The 22037-nt window shown below is 41.2% G+C and overlaps 1 protein-coding gene across 2 annotated transcripts in view; it reads right to left on the bottom strand.

The window, feature by feature from the left end:
* Positions 1–12802: 12802 nt before the first annotated feature.
* The window catches only part of DDX46 (DEAD-box helicase 46), a 36518-nt gene continuing 27283 nt past the window's right edge, over positions 12803–22037 (bottom strand). Inside the window, exons 17-23 of one of the 2 annotated variants that reach the window (XM_054036509.1) lie at positions 21419–21556; positions 20592–20741; positions 19471–19644; positions 17807–18025; positions 16384–16528; positions 15585–15658; positions 12803–14785 (exon numbers count right to left, since the gene is read on the bottom strand). In XM_054036509.1, coding sequence (XP_053892484.1) covers positions 14738–14785; positions 15585–15658; positions 16384–16528; positions 17807–18025; positions 19471–19644; positions 20592–20741; positions 21419–21556 — 948 coding nt within the window. In that variant the 3' untranslated portion in view covers positions 12803–14737. Of the gene's footprint in view, positions 14786–15584; positions 15659–16383; positions 16529–17806; positions 18026–19446; positions 19645–20591; positions 20742–21418; positions 21557–22037 lie in introns of both variants that reach the window. The other variant, XM_054036508.1, reaches the window with a different exon arrangement.

Consider the following 22037-nt stretch of genomic DNA (forward strand, 5'->3'; position numbering starts at 1 on the left):
GTGGGCCAGTATAGACTTGCAGCACCACCAGCAAGAGAACTATTAAATTTTAATCTGCTGTATTTCTTTTAATGATGATTGAATCCTGTGAAGCCTGAGAGTGCAGTTCCCTCATCATCTCTTCCCTTCAGGTAGGCAGTTTATAAACCAGACTCTACACTCATCTCAGCCCCTTTAAAGTGTGAACAGCAAATTCCGCTTGAGATGTTGAAGGAGATTTAAATACCGAATGGGCTAATTTAGGACCCAAAGTCAATGGAAGTTGAAGGCACTCAGTGCTTCACAGCATTAGGCCTTTAGTTAGCAAGGTGAGCCATATTACTCTACAGAGCTACCAACTGCTGATTTGTGTCTGAATTTGCTAATGAATGCAGCTGCAGCAACAATAAGGTCAGCAGCTATTCTACCTAAGTGCTGCTTTGTCCAATGCACGGACTAGTTCAAGTTAAAGGTCTTGGATTTAAATTACCATAAACCTTAAAAGGACTGAGTCCCATATACCTGAAGTTGAGTGGTAAGAGACGTACTGTGTGATTCAAACGAGACCTTAACAAACCAAGGGTGTGTTAGCTCCGATAAGACAGAGCTGATTGGAACTTTAGGTAAGAGTTTTTCCAACACTGCTTGTCCAAATGTTTCCCTCCTCCACTGTTGTGCAATGTGGTGGCTGCCGTGGTCCACCCCAAAGGTACATATTTCTAAAATACGTTGTGGTCCTTTGGGATGAAGGTTGCTATACAAATGTGCGACATTTATCTTGCCAGGACTATGATCCACGTTGCCCTCTAAATTCAGACAGAATAAGGTTTTAATCCAAAGGAACGATAGAGGTAGAATAGTTGCCTCCTTGCCTTTGTTGCCCAAGGTTTGTGGAATTCCTAACCTCTGCCATTAGGAAGTAGCATGGAAGAGAAGCATAAAGATTTTTTTTTTAATTAAAAGCCACTTTCATCCCTGCATAATGATTTAGTTTATTTATGTGACTTTCTGCCAGACTGGGGTTAATTTTTACTTGAGAGGCACCATATCAAATCAAACAGAATTAGGCTCCAAGTACTTCCTTGCTACCTTTCTTTATATTATTTCCCCTTAGTTTCCAACCACCACTATCCCCATTCTTTGAAATCAGATGAAGTCCTGGCATGCTTTATGCCCCAATTTCCCTACAAACAACTCTGCTCTCTGACCTCAGCAGAAGCAAGCGTTGGCAAAATAATGTATACAAGTGAATTGCAATAGCATTTCCATGCACTGAACTGTTCCATCTCTATAAAGAGGGAAACCAAAGTCAGCCTATTGTTACAACTATCACTGTGAGACTGACAGAGCAAGATCTAAACATTTGACCTTCAAGCTGGAAATGGATTTGTGGCTGTACTAAGACTGCGTGACTGATCTGTATGGTTCTGGGGGCAAATTAATTCCAGGTGATCAGTAAGGCAATCCTGGTGCCATATTGCTCAAACGTTAGTCTGGTAGCACTAATGTCTGGATTTCTAGTCTGTTTTTTTTTTGTTAACACAAACAAAAGAATTTGAGTGTTACACTAGCTGATTTTCCGAAAACGCTCCAAGATCCGCAGTCTGGCCCTTATTTACATTGTAAACTACTTGGGGCAGGGACCTTCTCTTTCTGTCTCCAAAGCACCCAGGCACCATACAAACTAATAAAAGTTTCCATCTGTACGGAAAGGGGAGATGAAATGCTACCTTTTTCCCCACCAACCAAAAGAATGGAGTTCTCCCTCTACCTTCAGTAGGGTCAGTATCCCCACCCACCAATGCAGTTTGTAGTCTCACTGAGGGACAGGGCAGGGGATTTGAATTTGTAAGAAGAGGATTTTGGGGAAATTTATTCCTTTTATTTCCCTCCCCCACACACATCCCAAAACAGCTTTGCAACATTCTCTCTTTACACATGGAGTGGGGACCACATGTGGCAGAGTGGGAAGAGGAAGGGATGCTACATGAACTCTTAAAAGTAGGGTGTGGGTACATCTGTGCTGCAGCTACACGTGCCGGAGATCTCATTCTTGGACCACTGCAGCTGTGTATTCATGTCTATTTAATAGTAAATTAATAAAACCGTTCATTTCTAGAAATGCACCAGGCAGATGCTAACACCTACATGCAACAGGGGCTAATGTTCCATTTAAGGTAAAAATAATATAACAACTTCCTGGCTCAGGGTTCAGAACAAGAGTGCAGCTGCATCTAGTGCAGGGGTCAGCCACCTTTCAGAAGTGGTGTGCCGAGTCTTCATTTTCTCATTCTGATTTAAGGTTTCGCGTGCCAGTCATACATTGTAATGTTTTTAGAAGGTCTCTTTCTATAAGTCTATAATATCTAACTAAACTATTGTTGTATGTAAAGTAAATAAGGTTTTTAAAATGTTGAAGAAGCTTAATTTAAAATTAAATTAAAATGCAAAGCCCCCCCAGACCGGTGGCCAGGACCCAGGCAGTGTGAGTGCCACTGAAATTCAGCTCATGTGCCGCCTTTGGCACGTGTGCCATAGGTTGCCTACCCCTTATGGGAACAGGGTCACAGAGTAGTGGTGACCTAACTAGAATGCCTGCGATAGTCCTATTTAAGAAACACTGTCAACATAAAAATTATACACCCCTCTGTATTACATTACCAGTAACTCCTTAGAGAATCAGAACTAAACATGTTTTAAATCTAACTTTATTTCCCTCCCTTCCCCCCATTTATGCTGGCTGTAACAGGAGCAGCTGCCGCCCAAGTACCCCCTCATGCACAGAAGTGCCTGGGCTATGCCCTGCCCCTATTTTTCCCTTCACCAGGGTTCCTTCCCCAGGAAAACACCACAGTCTCTTTCAATCACAGCTCTTCTTAGGGCAGCTTTATATTGAAAAACAGCCTTAAGCTGGGCATAGCCCCTCCTTCCTGAGGAACTGTGCTGGAGGAAGCCTTCCTTCCCTGTACCTTTACACTGCTGTTCCCTCACCGCAGGAGGCCCCCCAGCTTCCGGCTGCCTTCTTATCCTGGGATAACCTGATTCAACCCAGGTGTGGCTCATCCTGCAAGTAAGCCTGTTTCAGATGAGAATTCTCCGTGAAGCAATGTTTGGGTTGCAGTCACTGCAGGGCAGTGGCTCTTTGTTTAAAAATAATTGTTTCCACTGGAACTAAAAAGAAAATAAGAAAAACTAATCTATTTGAGGTTTTGCTAACACTCAAATATCTACAAAATGTGTATTTGGGGCCAAATTTGAGTCCAACTTTGTCTCTTTTGTCCTTGTATTTTTGGAAAGAGTTCTAGGCAGAAGGTTTTTTCCCCCTCCATTCTGGAAGCCAGAATTTCTTCTGCAAAAGCCTGAGCTTAAGATCACAAACTCGTTTAAGCTGATACCATATTTGGAAGAGATCTGCGTCAAGAAAAATAATCAAAAGGGAAGTGCATTCCTCTTCAGTCATGTGACTGGAACAGACTGCATGCGTGCACACATGCTCATTTTAGCATCACCCAAAGCAAAGGGACAGGACACTGCTCTAAGAAACAGCACCGTCGAGCTTTGGTGCAAGTGGGAGATAGGGAGGTGAACTGGCATCATAAACTGTTTCACATTCTAAAAACCTCAGTTTTACTGGCTTATTTAAAGGTGAGCCATGCTGGTTTGGGAAAACCTTTAAGCATAGAGGTGCACTGCACCAAGCCCTGGATAGTTTAGCATCTGCACAACCAACCAGATATGTAGGTTCCCATTTAGGTCCCCATCCTGCATGTACACATGTGCTTAACTTTAAGCACGAAGTCCTAGCGAAGTCATTGGGACGACTCATGTGCTTAAAGCTAAGCACATATGTTTGCAAGGTCGTAGCCTTGAACTGCATCCTTACAGAGAGCTATGCCATCTTTTCATATTATCTCAGCAAGCTCCTGGATCCAGCCACTACCACTTAATTTCAGCTTCTTGGGCTATGACAATTGCAAACTTTTAGCCAAATAAAGCATTTTAGCTTTAGAAACAAACTATATTTTCAAGTAATTGGGCGATTCATGTGAGAAATTGTTCCTAAAGCTACTGATACATTGTCTGCAACCCTCCCAACCATTTATTCAATTACCAGCTATATACATATTTAAAATGATAGTACAATCAAAGCTGTACAATAATTAATGTTCCACTGAACAGTTAATGTTCTAATTATACCCCTAGCTGGGCCAAGTTGCACATCTATTACATTTTGGATACACATTTTACAGCATAAAGAGTAATGTATTAAATTACCTATTTCACCAAAACACAGGAAGGGAAGCAAGGGCACCGGAAGCTTTGTAGAAGTGGGGACATGCCCCCCACTTTCTAACATAGGCATAGTTCCAGAGTGGGCAAACTGATCTGACCCACATGTCCTTCTGTTCATTTGATCTGCGTATGAAACAAACAGATGAGGTGAGGAATGGAAAGGCTTATCTCAATCCAGATAAAAAGCTAGACATTTCCCGACATCCACATGTAAAGATGCTGCTCCTCTGCGGTTGAATGTGGCTTAGAGAAGAACACTAATAAATATATAACCTGGTTCAAGTGACTCGTTCTCTCTTGCGGCAAACAGGTTGACCATTGGAATGCTCCAAACTGCAAAGATGGCCTGCAGGATGCTGGGCTTCAGAGACCACTCGTGAGTTAGGGAGAATTTCCTGCTTAGATGATCTTGCCAGATGATTGTGGATCCCAGGCAAGTGATTGGCCATAGGGGTAATGTTTTTCCTGATGCAAAACTGCCAGAGCCTGATCACCTCCTGACACAGCACATTGGCATGTGCTCCCCAGTCGTGTTCACATAATACATTGTGGTGGTATTGTCAGTGAGTATGAGAACCTTTGAGCCCCTGATGTGATCCTAAAAAGTCTGTCAGCCATTGTAGATGGCATGAAACTCCAAGAACATTGATATGCAGAGAAACTTCTTGTTCCAACCATAGGTCTTGAACTTTCAGCGAGTCCAGATGTGCTCCCCAATCTATTAAGGAGGCATCAGTGACTATAGTCCTGGTTGGCAGAGGCCATGTGAAAGGGATACCTAGCACACACCATCCCGAATTGCCCACCACCATAAGGAGCCCAGAATCAGTGGAGGCAGTCAGACCAGTGTGTCCAAAGAATATCGATTTGGACAATAGATTGATTTCAGCCATAGCTGAGGAGGACAGAGTCACAGCCTCCCATATTAAATTACTTGTGTATACGTGGCCATATGGCCTAGAAACCTCCAGCATACTCAGTCTGTGGTTGAGTGTAGAGACTGCAGCTCCAGCAATGGGGGTGGATTGCCTGAAATTGCTCAGTGGGTAGAAATGCTCTTGAACTTGTAGAGTCTATCCGGGCCACAGTGAACTCGGTTCTTTGCATTGGAACCAATGCTGACTTCCTGCTGTTTTGGTTGACACCTAAATGCTCAAGTAGGCATAGTGTGAAGAGAACATGAGAGAGGACTTCCTCTCTGGACTTGCCACTCAGTAACCAATCATCCAGATACAAGAAGATATGAATTCCCTTCTGTCTGAAGTATGAAGTTACCAGAGTCACATACTTAATAAAAACCCAGGGAGTAGAAGACAGGCTGAAAGGCAGCATGGTGTACTAGCAGTTCTGGCCAGCCAAGACAAACCTGAGAAACCTTTGTGGCTTGGGATGATTGTTACATGGAAATATGTATCCTGCAGGTCCAGAGCGGCAAACCAGTCATTGTGATTCAAGGTGGAGAGGATAGTTGCCAAGGTGACCATCTGGAATCTCACATATCTGATGTATTTGTTGAGATCACAGACTCAATAATAGGTCTCATCCCTCCATTGGGCTTGGGGATCAGGAAATACCGGGAGTAGAATCCCAGCCTCAAATGCTCCAGGGGAACCTCCTTTACAGCCCCCAGAGCCAGTAAAGACTGAACCTAATCAAGGAGCAGTGTCTCGTGAGAAGGGTCCCTGAAGAGGGACAGGGGAGGGGAGAGGGATTGGAACTGTATGGCATAACCCAATCTGACCATGCTTAGGACCCAGTTGTCTGTTGAAATTGAGTCCCACTCACTGTAAAAGAAGGTCAGCCTGTCTCCAATCAGGGAGGACCAAGAAGGAGAGGTTACCACTGGATCGCTATCCTGAACACACAAGTCAAAATGAGCACTTGCTGGGTGCCGGGGGCAGGGCGGCAGCTAGTTAAACCCAGAATCAGAGGACCTTCACCTTTGTGATCTGTAACTCTTTCTGAAGTAGTCCCGCTGCCACACAAGAAGGGAGGATTGTCCAAAAAAACCACTGTACACAGTATTGCTGCTGACCATTATAATGGCTTCTCTTTATGGTGAGAGTATATACTCCCAAAACATGCAGAGTTTCTCAGGAGTCTTGAAATGAGGCCAAGTTTTCGTCAGTCTTTTCTGAAAAAAAAATCCAGCCGTTGAATGGTATGTCCTCATTGGTCTGCTGCACATCAGGCACAATGCCAAAATTCTGCAGCCATGAGGCCTCCTCATGACTACAGCCGATGCCATAATCCTGGCTGAGGCATTCGACATGTCTAGAGCTGCCTGCAAGGAGGTCTTGGCTGCCACATGGACTTCTGAAATGAATGCCTTAAACCCTTACCTGCAGGGTTCTTGTAACCTTTATGTGAACTTACACGTGGCCACCCAATTAAAGTCATTTTCTGAGAGCAGTGCCTGCTGGTTCATGATGCACATCTGCAGGGAAGAGGAAGTATAAATGTTTCTCCCCATCAAGTCGATTATCTTGGACTCTCAGTCTTTTGGTGTGGACTTATACCTTCTCTTCTGAGTCCTGTCATTTCCTGCAGTCACCACAAGGAAGTTAGGGGCTGGGTGGGAGTAGAAAATGTCAAATCTTTGCATGGGAATGAAGTACTCTTTCTCTGAACATTTCGCCATAGAGGGCAATGAAGCAGGGATATTCCAGAGGGCCTTTTCAGGCTCAGGACAGCCTCATTTATCAGGGGGCTACTCCCCTGGAGCTGATGGTTAGAGAATATCAAGCAGCATATGTGTATTCTCCTGGAAGTATTCCACCTGGATATCCAAGATAGTGGCCAAACACCTCAAGAGATCCTGATATACCTTTCAAGTCCTCGGGCACCAAGGGAAAGGAAGATTTCAGCATGCTAGAGTCACCCAGGGAGGACAAGGAGGTGGTGTACTGTCCCAACGATAGATCCTTTTCTTGTCCCACAGGATCCAGTCAGAAGAGCCCCATAGGTCCCAGGGGAATGGACTCAGTGGTCACTTGCAGTAGTATGGGAGTGGGAGCCACCCTCGGGACCAACAATCTCACTCTGGAGCGGGTGAAGAAGTGGCACATCAGGGACTAAGGAGTGTCCCAGGGATTCCAAGTAGGCCACTGGGCTTACAGATAAGGCATCCGTGGTCAGTAGGCACCAGGCCAAGAGCTCCTTTCTCAACTGCAGGACAGATACCAGTCTCAGTACCTATAGTGATCCAAGGGTGATCTCTGGTGTCCATCCGATGAGGAGGATGATCTCAGCCTGAATCTTGAGGAATCACACAGGTTCAGTGGTGACAATGGGAGAGCCAGGCATTGGCAACAAGGCTGGTACCAAACTTGATGGTAGGAGCTGCTGCCAAGACAATGATGATGCCAAAGGATGCACCAGCATTGAGGGGGCCTTCAGTGCCAGGCCCAGCATAAACTCCATAGCCTGCAGCCTAAGTGGTGCAAGCTGTGTTGCCAATGGAGCTGAAGGCTCTGTGACACAGTCAGAAGGTGTCAGAGGCACAACAGAGGACAAGCCGTTAGAAGCCATAGCACCAGAAAACTCCTGAACCAGCAGAGAGTCTGGGACTGAGAGGCAAAGCAGGTCTGAAGCCACCTCATATGCTGTCACCATGGAGATGGTCAGCGTGGGTGCCAGCATTGTCAGTACTGGACTCAACTGATAACCCATGGCCAGAACCAGAGTCAGACAAGGGTCTCAGTGCCAAAACGGGTCTCATGGCCTGCTCCAGAAGATGCTGCTTCAAGTCTCTTGTCACCCGAGTCCTCTTGGTGAATCTCTTGCAGATGGAGCACTGCTCTTTAATGTGTCCCTTGCCAACACACAACAAGCACCTCATATGGGGAGCACTATTGCAGATAGCCCTATATGAGGAACAATGCTTGTACCCTCATGAGGGCATCACACAATGGAGCCAACTACTCTACTAACTAAACTAACTTTAAACTAACCCTAAGGTACTACTACCACCATATACAAAAAAAGTTTTCAGAAAACTGAGTGCAACAGTGTGAGGTGAAAACTTCACACAGAGCTCTGACTCTAGCCACAGGCAGTGAGAAGGGACTGAAGTAGCCAGGGTGGTGCCACCTTTATACAGCCAGGGGAGCGACTATGGCTGCAGGGCATGAGTGCAACCCTTACGGGTACTGCTAGGCAAAGTTCTCTTGCTCCGATGCGCAGGGCATGCACACCCACATGGAATACACGGCTGCATCTACTCAACGAATGTTAGCAATGGAGCATGCCCACATTTACATTTCCCATCTTTTGGGATTCTCCCTGTGCAACCTTCATGTTGCATTGACACAGCTTTCTGCATTTAAGTCTCTTGGTTTATTTTAAAGAGAAAAGAAATTCTGGAGCTAGTTCATTGACCAACAATAGTGCGCTCCAGCAGCCACACACATGTGCAGCACAATTGTGTTTAAGTGTTTTCTACTGAACATGCTCAGTATGTGATTTTCTAAATAATTTCTCTGTTAAATTAAGTTCTCTTAAATCAAACAAAGGCACTAGCGAGGGACCATTGGCATGCTAGGTTTTAAACTTCATCCATATTTGGAGCAGCCTGGTGGTAGCTCTATGCCAACGTGCATGTGCAGGGCTTTGGAGGACTGTATTGTTTTTTAATACAGACAGATGAACTTTCTGCTAAAAAACCCTCCCTGTGCGCCCGAGGCAGAGCATAGCACGGCACAGTATAAGGATACAGAAAATTTCAACTCAAAAGGTGAATATTAGAAAATGATGAGCCTGGGCACGTGCTAAAATAGGAATCACTTCACCTCATAATTGAAATTCAGGTGCTTCTGTGATAAAAACATGGCAGCTGTTTATATGGACTGAATATTAGATATCCAGGGCAGGAAGTTAAGCAACTGGTTAGGGCTGTTTGAGCTGGAAAACAGATATTGACTAACAAAATGATTTTTCTAGGAGATTGGGGGAATCAGAAAAATAGAGGAGTTTTACTTTTTGGCTTCACTGAAAATAGCTGTTATGTGAGTGGCAATAGCACAATCAGTTCTGTACAGTATGCTACACTGATACTTTTATAGCCCACACCATCATAGTATCTGAGGGTCTCACAAACAATGAATTTATTCTCATAACCCCCATGAGAAGTAGGGTGGTGGTATCTGTTTTACAGATAAACTGTGCCACAGAGATTATTAATCGACTCCAGGTCATACACAAGAACGGCCATACTGGGTTAGACTAAAGGTCTATCTAGCCCAGTATCCTGCCTTCTGACAGTGGCCAATGCCAGGTGCCCCAGAGGGAATGAACAGAACAGGTAATCAAGTGAGCCATCCCGTCGCCCATTCCCAGCGTCTGGCAAACAGAGGCGAGGGACACCATCCCTGCCCATCCGGGCTAATAGCCATTGATGGACCTATCCTCCAGTCTTTAGCAATGCCAGACCCAGACCCTCTGAGTCCATTGGCTTAACCACAAGCCATTCTTCCTAAGTTCCTTATTCACAAGTTACACAAAGGAAGGGCTGGGAAATAAGACTCTTTTCTTCAATTTCTGCTTAGGTGCATAAGCACAGATTTAATTTTGCTACCATATGACAAGCTAAACTGTAATCTGAGCAGGGTCACAGACTCTTAGGTTTCTATAAAAAATATTTTTTACTTTTGAAGCTTTGTAGTGTCATGGGGCAGCAGATATTAATGGTTTCAAAAAAAAAAAAAAAAAAACCCAAAACACCACCACCAAAAACCCTACTCACTGGAGTGGTGAAACACAAAAATCACTCTTGTGACCACTGCAAGATTTTTTTTAATTTAAAATCTTAAAACTGCTGCACTTCTTGATTACTCTAACATTCATTATTAAACATACGCAATGTATTGTGTCCCAGGACAGCTGCCATAACCTTTAGGCCACAGAATGCCTCTTTGAATCATCCAGCAGAAAGACCCCTACCACTATAAAATCAAAGTATTTCTCCAGAAAGCAAACACAGTTGTGCGGATTTTTGCTGTCTCCCATCTTAGTATCGGCAGCTTCTTCCTGACACTCACATCGTCCACCTCCTATAAAATACAAAGCAGATGCCAAGAGCATCAATCTGACCACGTCACCCCTCCTTTGAATCCTTTCCCAAGCTCCCCCACCCCCCTTTGCTGCATCTTGAGTGCAATTAGTTCTTTGGGGAAGGGCCTGTGCAATTTATATATACTGCAAGTTACATCGCACCATGCTGAGCATGTCACCATTTTCACATTTCTGTTGCACTGTTGTGCTCACGAAGGTACAACCCCCTGTACACAACTTGAAAGCAAAGCAGAGGGGTAGCTCTTGTGCTCATACCTCCTCAGGAACAGATGCAGATCATGTAATTAGCTGCCTCTAATGCAGTCATTGGAGCCAATGCTATTCTTGTATTCAGACACCCATTTTGATGTATTCTGAAAAATCCACTAATGTGACTTCTTACGTGCACAAGCCCAGTCAGTGTTTCTGACAAAGTAAAAGGATTGGAACCCTCCTTTTGCTTGTGTTTGCTCAGCACCTAATACGATGGAGTCCTGGTCTCAGCCTGGGGCTCTTAGGCACTGCTACAATACAAATAATAAAACAACAGGCCCAGCTGTGAGCAAGGAGTGCATAAACGTAACCGCCCTCAATAGTCTCATGTGGTATTGTGACTCCAACATCCAACTGATGCACGATTCCTCCCTACTCAGGATTGGAGAGCAAGAATTAGGTTCCAGCCAAAACCAGCAGCAAATTGTGACTCCCACTATGCAAGTCCCATTGTGCTGGCCAGCCAGTGGGCAAGGCTCTGCCAATTTGCCACTCAGCTGCTAGGAAGGAGGTGCAGGGAGGAAGTGGACGCACAGCACCTGCTTACTCCTGTGGACCCAGCGACCCAAGGTCCATGTAGCCAACTTACAGGTGTAAGGGATGTGCTTGTTCGCCCTTCACTCCATTGCACAGGCACTTAGGGCTGGTCTACACTAGAGTTAGATCAATGTAAGGTGCCTTCCATTGATCTAACTCTGTAAGCATCCACACTAAATGTAGCTCCCACCAATGTAAATTGCCCACTACACAGAGTAAGTCCACCTCTGCAAGAGGCATAGCACTTAGGATGTAGTTAGGACAACAAGTGTCCGTGTAGACATCATTACTTAGATCGCCTGTTGGCTGTCAGCCCTGGGGCCTTGGGGCTTGTGCCCCATACAGTTAGTCAGTGGAAGCATTCCTGGTGAGGACGCACATCACCAACAGGAGGAGCATAGCGTGGACATGAAACACTGCTTTAATTATTGTGGTGGCTGTACATCAACTTAACTTGACTTAATTTTGTAGTGTAGACATAGCCTTAAAATCACGATCTAACCCTCACAACCAGTGGTTAGTCACTATCAGGAGGGATATTTCTGCACTGCACACACTATAGAATAGCTGGTAAGTATATAAGGCATCCTGGATCTACCACTAGTCAGGACAAGAGATGCCACAAGAAGAGGAACCCATGGCTAGTAGCTGCTGACAAAATAGGATAACAGCAAAACATTTCAAAGTTTATTATCCAGCATCACTTTTTGATATTTCTGCCCAAAATACAATCGCTGGAGGATGTTTTGGTTACTCTAACACCAAAACTGTAAGGAAAATATAGGGAGTTGGGAACACACACTCTTCAGAAAGTGTGTTAGATAACAGAGCAAAAAGGGTATATTGCTCTATTATATTGCCTTTTTTTTAATTATTATTAAAAAATACAGTTCCAGTTCTCTTCCAGCATCTGAAAGGGGGTGCATCCCCCAAGGAAGCAGCAGACATGTTATGGTTATCAGAGAGCTGGGTCCATTTCCATGAGCACAAAAACAATTAGGAAGAAAGATTTAATGCAACAATTTTACTACATTGTTTTCCTCCATATTCTTTTATTCTTCGCATTGTTGCCACTATAGCTTTTTTCCCTTCATTTCAATTTCTCTTTTTTCCTTAAGAGTTTCTCATTTTTTTCCTCTCTTGCGTATTTGCCGACCCTCCCCATCCCAAGTTCCTTCAGTGATGTTTCTATTGCAGCAGTTTTACTGTCTAGTGTGTCTGTCCTCCTGCTTTTCATTACATGCCTAACAAAGATTCTAATGTAATGGTAGTGCACGTTTCCCTCCCCTTAAAGGAGCAGCTACAATTAGGCCTGGTCCCCACTAACCCCCCACTTCGGAGTAGGGTACGCAAATTCAGCTACGTTAATAACGTAGCTGAATTCGAAGTACCTTAGTTCGAACTTACCGTGGGTCCAGACGCGGCAGGGAGGCTCCCCCGTCGATGCCGCGTACTCCTCTCGCCGAGCTGGAGTACCGGCGTCAACGGCGAGCACTTCCGGGATCGATTTATCGCTTCTAAACCAGACGCGATAAATCGATCCCAGAACATCGATTGCCTGCCGCCGGACCCGGAGGTAAGTGTAGACGTACCCTTAGTGAGCACAGAGCTGCAGCAGAACAAGTGCAGAGGCATAGCAAACAGGGCAGAAAACACATCAGAGAGAGCATTTCAGAAAAACACATTGAAATTATTTTTATTTTTAGAGGAATTAAAAAAAATATGAATATTGACATTGCATTTAAAAAACCTTGGAAGATTGTACATTTTCCAACCTCGCTGAAAATCCAACAGCGTTGAGCTGGAAATCACAGAAGTATGTCTATCAGAGCTTTGCTCAGTAGATATCATCACAGAAATTTCAAACCAAAGACGTTTAAAAAAAAAAAAAAGTCAGAATGCCTGAACCTGAAAGTGCTCTACACCAAACATATCAAAACCCACCACAACTCTGGGGGACATCGCAATTTACAGCACTGTCAAAAAGTTAGACAAGTCAGCACAAACTGTGTGAAACATCTTACATAATAAATAATCCTAACTAAATGTGTGAAGCCTGAAACATTTAAAGGGAATCTGATTTTGAAAATATCTGAGATTTTGTTTGAACTTTAAGAAGATTTTCTTGTATGTGCTACTTCTGGCTCCATTCAGGGTTTTTTTGTTTTTGTTTTTAAACTTTCTTAGGTATCGTATTAAGGTTGTTCCTTGCAGAGTAAATGTATAGTGCTTAGTGGATATGGCCAGTGTTTTCTTCTAAATCTACAAATTTATTTTGTATCTCAAAACCGGAGTGGACTTCAAAATATTTGATTTTTGGAAAAAATGAATTTATAACCATGATGCAAGGATTTGATTTGTTCTTCACTAGGGTTAAAGCAGTACATACACATAGCTATTTTAAAATTATATTTTGTCCTCCACAATGTCAGGTCAGGAAAGCTTTCTACAAAAAGCCTTGTAAGTTTATCTTCTTGAAAGCTTTTTCAGCTGCTAGAACGACTCAACAATCAGTAACTTTGGTTACAGATAAGACAAGAGGCTAAAAAAAAAAAATTAAATCTTGACAGTAACAATGTGAAATGTTAATGGCTTCTGGGGATGAGGGAAAAGTGGGTTAAAAAAAGTTGACTCCAGGAAGTGATCACGTTCCACCACTGCAATAAGGGTCAACGCTTGTGGAGCCGACCTACAAAGTTAATTTTTTGTGTAAAGCCATTCTCTAATAGTATAAGGACAGTAGTCCTGAAAGAATCACATTAAATGTATATATATAACACTATAAAAATGTGTCGAACTTTATACTTGATTACAAAAGTGGTTTCTCTTTTGCGGAGCTTGATTTTATTTTATTTACTAAAGGTTGAAGAATGGGAACAAAATCAAATCCTAAAATGCTGACATTTAGAGAAAATCTGAAAGCCATTTTTGTACTACAAAATGTCTCATTTTACAAGAAACCCAAAGATTTAACTATTCTATTCCCCAAATGATAAAGGCAAAGTAGGAAGTAAAGAAGGATGGGGGGGAAAAACCATCTGTAAAACTAAACCCTAATTGTTCTAGGACAAAATTTTAAACTCTGTTCAGCACAGGGCTCTCACTGACATCAATGGGGGTTTTGCAGAGGGAATGCATATGGAATAGGTCACAGAGATGCTACAGATTAGGGAGGAAAATTCTGCTCTTATATTGGCTGTTTTACTATTCCACAAAAAACTGAAAAGGTGTGAACTACCCAATAAATGTGAAGCTGTAAGTACATCGTAACAAATTCCAATGCAAAGCCAAAATAGTTTAATTTACATTATACTAGAATGTCAGGTAAATTAAAAATCTGTTTTATTCAGTAGTTTTACAGTGAAAAACTATATAAACTATACTTTTCAATTAAATCATGCCCTGACAAAGCTGGTCTGCTTTTAGACTGCTAACCTTAGTGAAGAGAATGAGATGTCTCAGCAAATATCAATTTTGTGTTAAAAATGTCAGCAAGGAAAAAATAAAAATATCTTAATTTACAATAAGCAGTGTGAACACCAAAGACAACAGAAGCCACGAAGTGTCAGACACCAGCCACTGGCAGACAGGTTACTCCAAATATTTACAGAACTTTGTATCTTCCTTTGTTGGTTGGCTGGTATGAATTTTGCTGCAATTAAAGAGGAAAAATAAGTCAATGACAGCACTAGTTGAAAACAGACAAGTGAACAGTGAATCATTCAATATTAGAATTGCTCAGCAACAGTAACTTTAACAGTTGGAAGGAATTTTTACGTAGAGCTCTGTTTTTAAAATTGCTGAGCAAAACTAGGTCAATGAAGACACAACAAGAACAACGGGACCCACAAGTGGTTCGGTTGAGCAGTGTCTGCTACCAGCAGTTCTGCCTGAGTCTAATGCAATATTATTGGAGGTTGCGCCACAAAAAGCCAAGGCTTGTGCTTCTGAAGAACTTAGAATTCAATCTCCCAGGGCAATCCCTGCTTTGAAAACAAGGAGCAAGATAACTGAATACAGACGACTACTGCTCCAGGGCGTGCTGCATGGAGCAACAGATAGAAAGAAAAACAAACCCCAACAATACAAACAGAACTAAAACCAAGAAAAGTTAAAAACCAATCTGTTACACGCCCAGCTGCCTGATGGAGCTAAAGCCAGGAAATGAACTGTTTTGTTAGGTAAGAACTAGCCCTTATAGTGATGTCACAACATTCTGTTGATGTCTTTTGTCGGCATAGAATACCTACGAGCCTGGGTTGACCCACAGAACAGAGAAATGTATTTTCTTTGCTCTTCACCAATACAGCATATTTTAGATCTGCAGCTTCCAGTCCCAGATATTAACAAAGATTTATGCTCTGTCGCTGGTATAAACTTTCTGAAACGTGTTCTTGTAAAGCTTTAAAAAGCCAAGCACATTCTTCTGAAATACAGTATATTTCACTTACCAGTCTGATAAGTTCTTCTTTTATAAGCCTAGTGATTTCTGCCTTTGCTTTCTGCACAGCCAGTTCATTGGCACCTGGAGACAGAACAAGAAACAAAATATTAGAATCTTTTCCACACACAAAGCCTAAAAAGTAAAACTGCAAATTACTTCTAGTAGCACCATGTACGTTGCCAAACATCTTAATAGTTTGCTGTTGAACTGTCTACTAGTGTTTATTACCAGTGCTGGTATGGTTTTTTTAAACAAAGGACATACTTAACATTTCAAGTCACATTTTACACTACCCACACAAACACCTAAAACAACAGGTTACTTGGCAGACAAACTCACGTCAGCAACAGAGCATGCCAGAGTAACCATAAGATGAATTGGGCCATAGGTTGCAGACAATAGATTTGAGCAGATATGATCCCTGCCCGGTCCTGCTGGATAACAGCAACATTGTGTCTCTTCTTCATGGCAGCTCAAATAAGGTCTCCCCGTTTCCTCTCACTTTTTAGCACCAGGTGAATTCTTCTTGTTATTCTTTTTTTTGAATATTGTCATATACACCATGTAAGGACTTTCACTTTGGGTAGCATGTGAAGATTTTTTGGGACCTACATCACTACAGCTCCATGATCTAACTGGCAAAAACTATCGAGACAAATGAGTGGCTTCCCTGGGTGCCCACCTTTCCATAACCAAAGATGGTCTGGAGTGAGGACCCAAAAGTTACTATCACAAGGATTCTCACGTCAAGTTTTACTCTGCACTGGGGACGTTTTTTTAAATTTAAATACATCTGTCATACTTACTCTCTATAGCCAAGTAAATTTTTCGTTCTCCTTCCTTGGGCTCCTTGCCTGGAGGGAAATACGTTCCTCTGATTGTAATGGCAGCTTCAGAATATTCACTGATTCTCTGAAGTGCTTCCTTGGAGGTAACCTTCCACCTAGCAGTCTGCACAAGAAAAACGTATAGGAAGAGGGGCAGTGAGAAAGACATTTTATAAAAGAGAAATCAGAGGGTTAAGCTGACATTCGAGAAAAAATGTAGCAACAAAATTATATAGTAAGAGCTATTTAAACAAAAATGTGTTTCAGGGCAAATGGGTTTTAATCAGTTCTTTTAAAAATGAGTACCCACGTCCAAACGAATGTATACCTAAAATACATTAGCACTGCTGCTCCTTATGTCAGGGGAATAAGAAAGGGGGAGGAAAGAGAATGATGGATGTACAGGACCACTGGAGAGAGCTCGCCAAGTGTCTCCATTTCACTCTGTGGGAAGTTTACAAGCCCAAAGACTGAAGTGTGAGAAAGAGTACTTCATTCACTTAGACATTGAGATTTCAACAGAAATAATCTCTTAGACACACTGTTACAAATTCTTTTCAAGAATGAGACAAACTTATCTTGTGTATCACCTACTATGATCTAATGTACAAAGGTAGGGGCATATGAAGAACAAACTCAGGGTTAGGATATAGCCCATACAGTGATTAAGTGCATGCAATTTGAGTCCCATTGAGAAAACTCATGCAATTATACTAAACATTTACACTGTACTTGCATTAGGAAGAGCTGGCGGGAAAGAGCAAACTCACATCTCTCTCACTAATTCTACTAGTCAGGCAACTTTCTTATTTGTATTAGAATAGCACCAAGAGGCCCAATCACTGGTCAGGGCCCCATTGTGCTAGACAACATACAGACAGAGAGCAAGAGGCTTACAGTGGAGATTTTTTAGAAGCATAAATGGCAGTTAGGTGCCTGACTACTTTTTATGCCCCTGAAAATCTCCCCTAACAATCTTAATTTCAGAAGAGATGTAATAATCAAGACATATGGGTCTAGACCAGAATTATGGTAGTGTGGCCAGAGAAAAAAGGCCAGATCTTTTCAATATTAGAGAGGAAGATGCAATAAGATTTAGATGCGGATTAGGTCAAGGGCAGAGCTTCACGTTTGTGTGTGGTAAAGAACATTCTTAGAATGTGTCTGAAAGATTATGTATCTCTTGCACGAGGAAAGAAAGTCAATAGATACATGGTGCAGATTACACAGCTGAGCTAATGTCACAGAGCTTTATTGGATACAGCTGATAAAGATCTGAAATACAGCTAAAACCTCTCGGTTAGAATCAACACATTATAAACTTGGTACAAAGAATCTGAGGTAAAGCACTGTGTTAAGTGATTGGCATTAAAATATGATTAAAGAAAAAATGGATGCTTGCCTGTGGGAAGTCATTGATCTCTAATTCCTCCTCATATCTCTTAAACGATTCACTTTGTCCTCCCTCCTGTTTTTCTTCCTCTTGTTTTTCTATGGGCACATAGTTGAGTTTGGCATTTATCTTTTCAGCCAGTTGCTCTGCAATAGTTTTGGCAGATACAGTAGGAGCCTGAATTGTGCCTCCTCTCAAGATAGCGTTTGTAGCCTGCTGCATCACATCCTGTAATGAAACAAGTCTACATTCATTACAAAGTACCCAGAGATAGCACCATAAAAACCTGGCCTTTTCAGCACCAGAGTTTCATTACATTTCTACACATAGTAAATGTCCATGTAGGCAGCTTTAACACTTCCCTCCCCCCAAAAAGCCTTGCTGCATTTTCAACTCTAAATGCTATGGACATTCCAGACTGCCGTCAGCAAAACAAAATGTAATTTTAACTCTTCCCACACACTTCTAGTCCAATTACTAAGCTAAGAAAATGAGCATACACTCCTTCCTGCGATGGAAATCAAAACTCAGCAGTGCACAAGGACTGCTCTGACAATATACTTGGTTTTTTAGTTCAGTGGATCTCAACCTTTCCAGACTGCTGTACCCCTTTCAGGAGTCTGATTTGTCTTGGGTACCCCCAAGTTTCACCTCACTTAAAAACTACTTGCTTACAAAATCAGACAAAAATACAAAAAAAGTGTCATAGCACACGATTACTGAAAAACTGCTTGCTTTCTCATTTTTACCACATAATTATAAAATAAATCAATTGGAATATAAATATTGTACTTACATTTCAGTGTATAATATATAGAGCAGTATAAACAAGTCATTGTCTGTATGAAATTTTAGTCTGTACTGACTTCGCTAGTGTTTTTATGTAGCCTGTTGTACAACTAGATAAACATCTAGATGAGTTGATGTATCCTCTGGAAGACCTCTGTGTACCCCCAGGAGTATGTGTACCCCTGGTCGAGAACCACTGCTTTAGTTCATCCAAGACATTATACATTGTGAACTGAAATCCCCCAACACTAAACAAGAAACTACATAATAACTTTCACAGCAGTATATTCTAAAAAGCTTAAACTTTCAGCTGAACATTATTAATGCTTTATAGCAGCAGTGAGTTGACTGCTGTTAGCTAGGAGTTAGATTTGGATCAAAATCTCCTCCTCCCCTCTAGCCCTCCACTAAGAATCAGAGGTTCATGGTGACTATGTTGATTCCAACTGTGGAAACTTCAAAAACTAAAACCATCTTCTGCAAAATACTACTAAAGTTCATATACATTTTAAATTAAATTACAGAGTTCTACAACCAAGAGAAAACGTATTGTATATTGCGTACTTCAACAGACAGATATTTTGTAATTCTAATAATGTTAACAAATCCGTTAGTCACTACTGGTAAAATTAGTTATAATTAACCCCTTTGTGTCAAAGCAGATCAGGGTTCCAGTCTTTGTGCTAATGCATTTTGTCACATCAAAAAGATTACAAAACGGATAGTCAAAGACTCATATGATTTACCATTAAGTACCGAATAAAGAAGCTAAATAGAACAATACGTTAACATGGCTGTAAAACAAAAATACATTCTATTAAACATTTAGTAAAAAATGGTTGCTTGGTAGAGAGGGTGACCTTAAAGTGAAAAGGGACCAATACTTGTGCCTCTGCTCCAAGATTCTTCTGAGCATTAATTCTTAAAGCTAGTCTTTTGGCAATTTCCAGTTTTTCTGCATTACCAGCTGTTGGTGTAGGAACATTAGATGTTCCCGGTGCTGCCATGTCTTTCACTCTCTTTTTTGAATTGAACATGCTCTCAATTTGTTCATCAATCTAAGGAATAGAACAATATCATCAGTACATTTAGCATTACGCAATTCTTGTCCACATATGGTAAGAAAATACCAGTGTGCATTTGCTTTATATTTCAAAAAATAAATTCTGAATCTTGCAACAATAAACGTTGCCAAAGCCTGCACAGAACTACAGTGCAACCATGAGGAAGGATGATCTTTTGGTCAAGAAACAGACTGGGCATCAGGAGATTGGAGATCTATTTCTGGCTGTGGCAGAGATTTACTTTCTACCTTTAACAAGGGATTTATACTGAGTCCCTTCAGTTTCACACAAAGGTTAAGGTTAAGCACTTTGAGATTCTCACAGGGGAAGTGTCATTTAAGTGCAAACTGATGCACCAAATTCTGTAAGCAATCTCACCCTTAAACTGGGAGAGGCAGAGGGGGGCAGCGTTCACATTGTGAAGGCTACAGAGCTGGTTTGTGAGGGAGGATTTCCAGCAGCAGTTCTTCTACAGCCCTTGTACCAGTAGTCAGAGTAATTTTCCAGTTCATGGAAAAGGTAGCAAATATTAAGGAAAAGTATCGAATATGGATTTAGAAATGGAAAAAGCTGCTATACATTTCTTTCAAGCACTATACTACAAGACTATTGTGAATGAGTGCAACCATTTTATTTTGTGCAAGATGATTAACTTTGCAAAGGTGAAAAAACTGCTTGTGCCCTTTTGAATGAAATAATATCCGTATTTATCTTATTTATAAAATACTAGTAAGTGACAAATGGCAGATTTTTAACTCTTTATGAGGTCTATACCCTCATACATTAAAGGAAATATAGATTTACACACAAGATGTGTGAAATAGCAGAAATCCATGCATTCTGCAATCTGTTATTAGACAGAGTTGTATTTGTATGGGTTATTTTAGTGAATACAGTGAAATCCCTTAAAAAATGTTAACACTTTTCCCCCTAATGCTTACATCGAGAGCGGTATCCTCATCATCTGAATCCTGCAAGCCAAGAGCAGCTTTTTGTAGTTTCTTTCGCTCATTAGCCAAAGCATGTTCTGTTTCATCAAACTTGAATCCTTTGCCAGAGAATCCGCTGCTCTTTTTAATAGTCTTCCCCTCCTATAAAACAGGTATGTTTATTCTAAAAAGTCACTTCAAACACTAAAATTTTTAAAAGACACTTCCAGAAGTAGTAAAACAATTGTGAATATAGACTATTTATCTAACTGATAATGACATTAAATGAAAAAAAAAAATCAAGACAAAAAATTAGGACATTTATCAGGCTTTTCAAACCTTGAAATAACTATTTTACAATGAAAAGTTTAACAGCTATTTTATATCAATTGAGTAGATCTAAACAAATCTTTTATTTTTGAATAATACAAGTGTATAAACTAAAATACTCCTTAAGATAACAGAATTCTCTCTTTGGCAGACAAGAAACACATTATTTTAAATTGAACCGTGTGCTCAAATACTGTGATGGTGTGACCAATATAAATAAAATATAAATACTACAGCACCCTCGTCTTTTATATGATTTCTGACAAAATAAAGTCTCAAGACAGCCACACACATATGGTTACAGCATTCAAATTCACAAGAAGAGTCTTGAAAACACTTCAGACCCCAGTCCTGCAAACATTTAATCCCTATTTGACCTCACACGAGTAGCCCCAATGAAGTTAGTGAGATTACTTATGCATGTAGAGTTATGTGTGCCCAGAATTGAGACCCAAGAGTGCAAAGTAGCAAAAGCACAACTCACATCAAAAAAGAAAAAGGTCACTTACAGCCTTCTGTTGATCTTTGAAGTCACTCCAGAGCTTCTCGAGCTCAGCAGGAATTGGTTTCCCTGACAATTCCAATGCCTTAATTATATCACCAGCATACCGTGCCTGATCTTCAGTAATGAAAGTGAATGCAAATCCCTATTGAACATTAATAAAAAATGTGAATTTAATCAGTATTAATAATCCATTAAGACCCTTGACCTCTTATTCTATTGAAGCATTGTAGCACAGGTAGCGCTGTTAAACTGCATTTTTAAATATACACTTCCTTTTTAAGAGGAATTTGAATGAACTAGTTCCACTTTCGTGATAAAAGAGATTGCACTTGTATTAGGTGAATTGAAAAATACTATTTCTTTTGTTTATTTACAGTGCAAATACCTGTAATCAAAAATATAAAGTGAGCACTGTACACTTTGTATTCTGTGTTGTAATTGAAATCAATGTATTTGAAAAACTTAGAAAATATCAAAAATATATAAATAAATGGTATTCTATTATTGTTTAATCACGATTAATTTTTTTAATCGTGCGATTAATCGCTTGACAGCCCTAGAACTAACTTAGCTTAGCATGTAAAGTGATACAATAATTCAACCATTCACAATTAAATCTAAAG

This window comes from Malaclemys terrapin, chromosome 8, assembly GCF_027887155.1.
Source record: "Malaclemys terrapin pileata isolate rMalTer1 chromosome 8, rMalTer1.hap1, whole genome shotgun sequence".
Classification (NCBI taxonomy): Eukaryota; Metazoa; Chordata; order Testudines; family Emydidae; genus Malaclemys; species Malaclemys terrapin.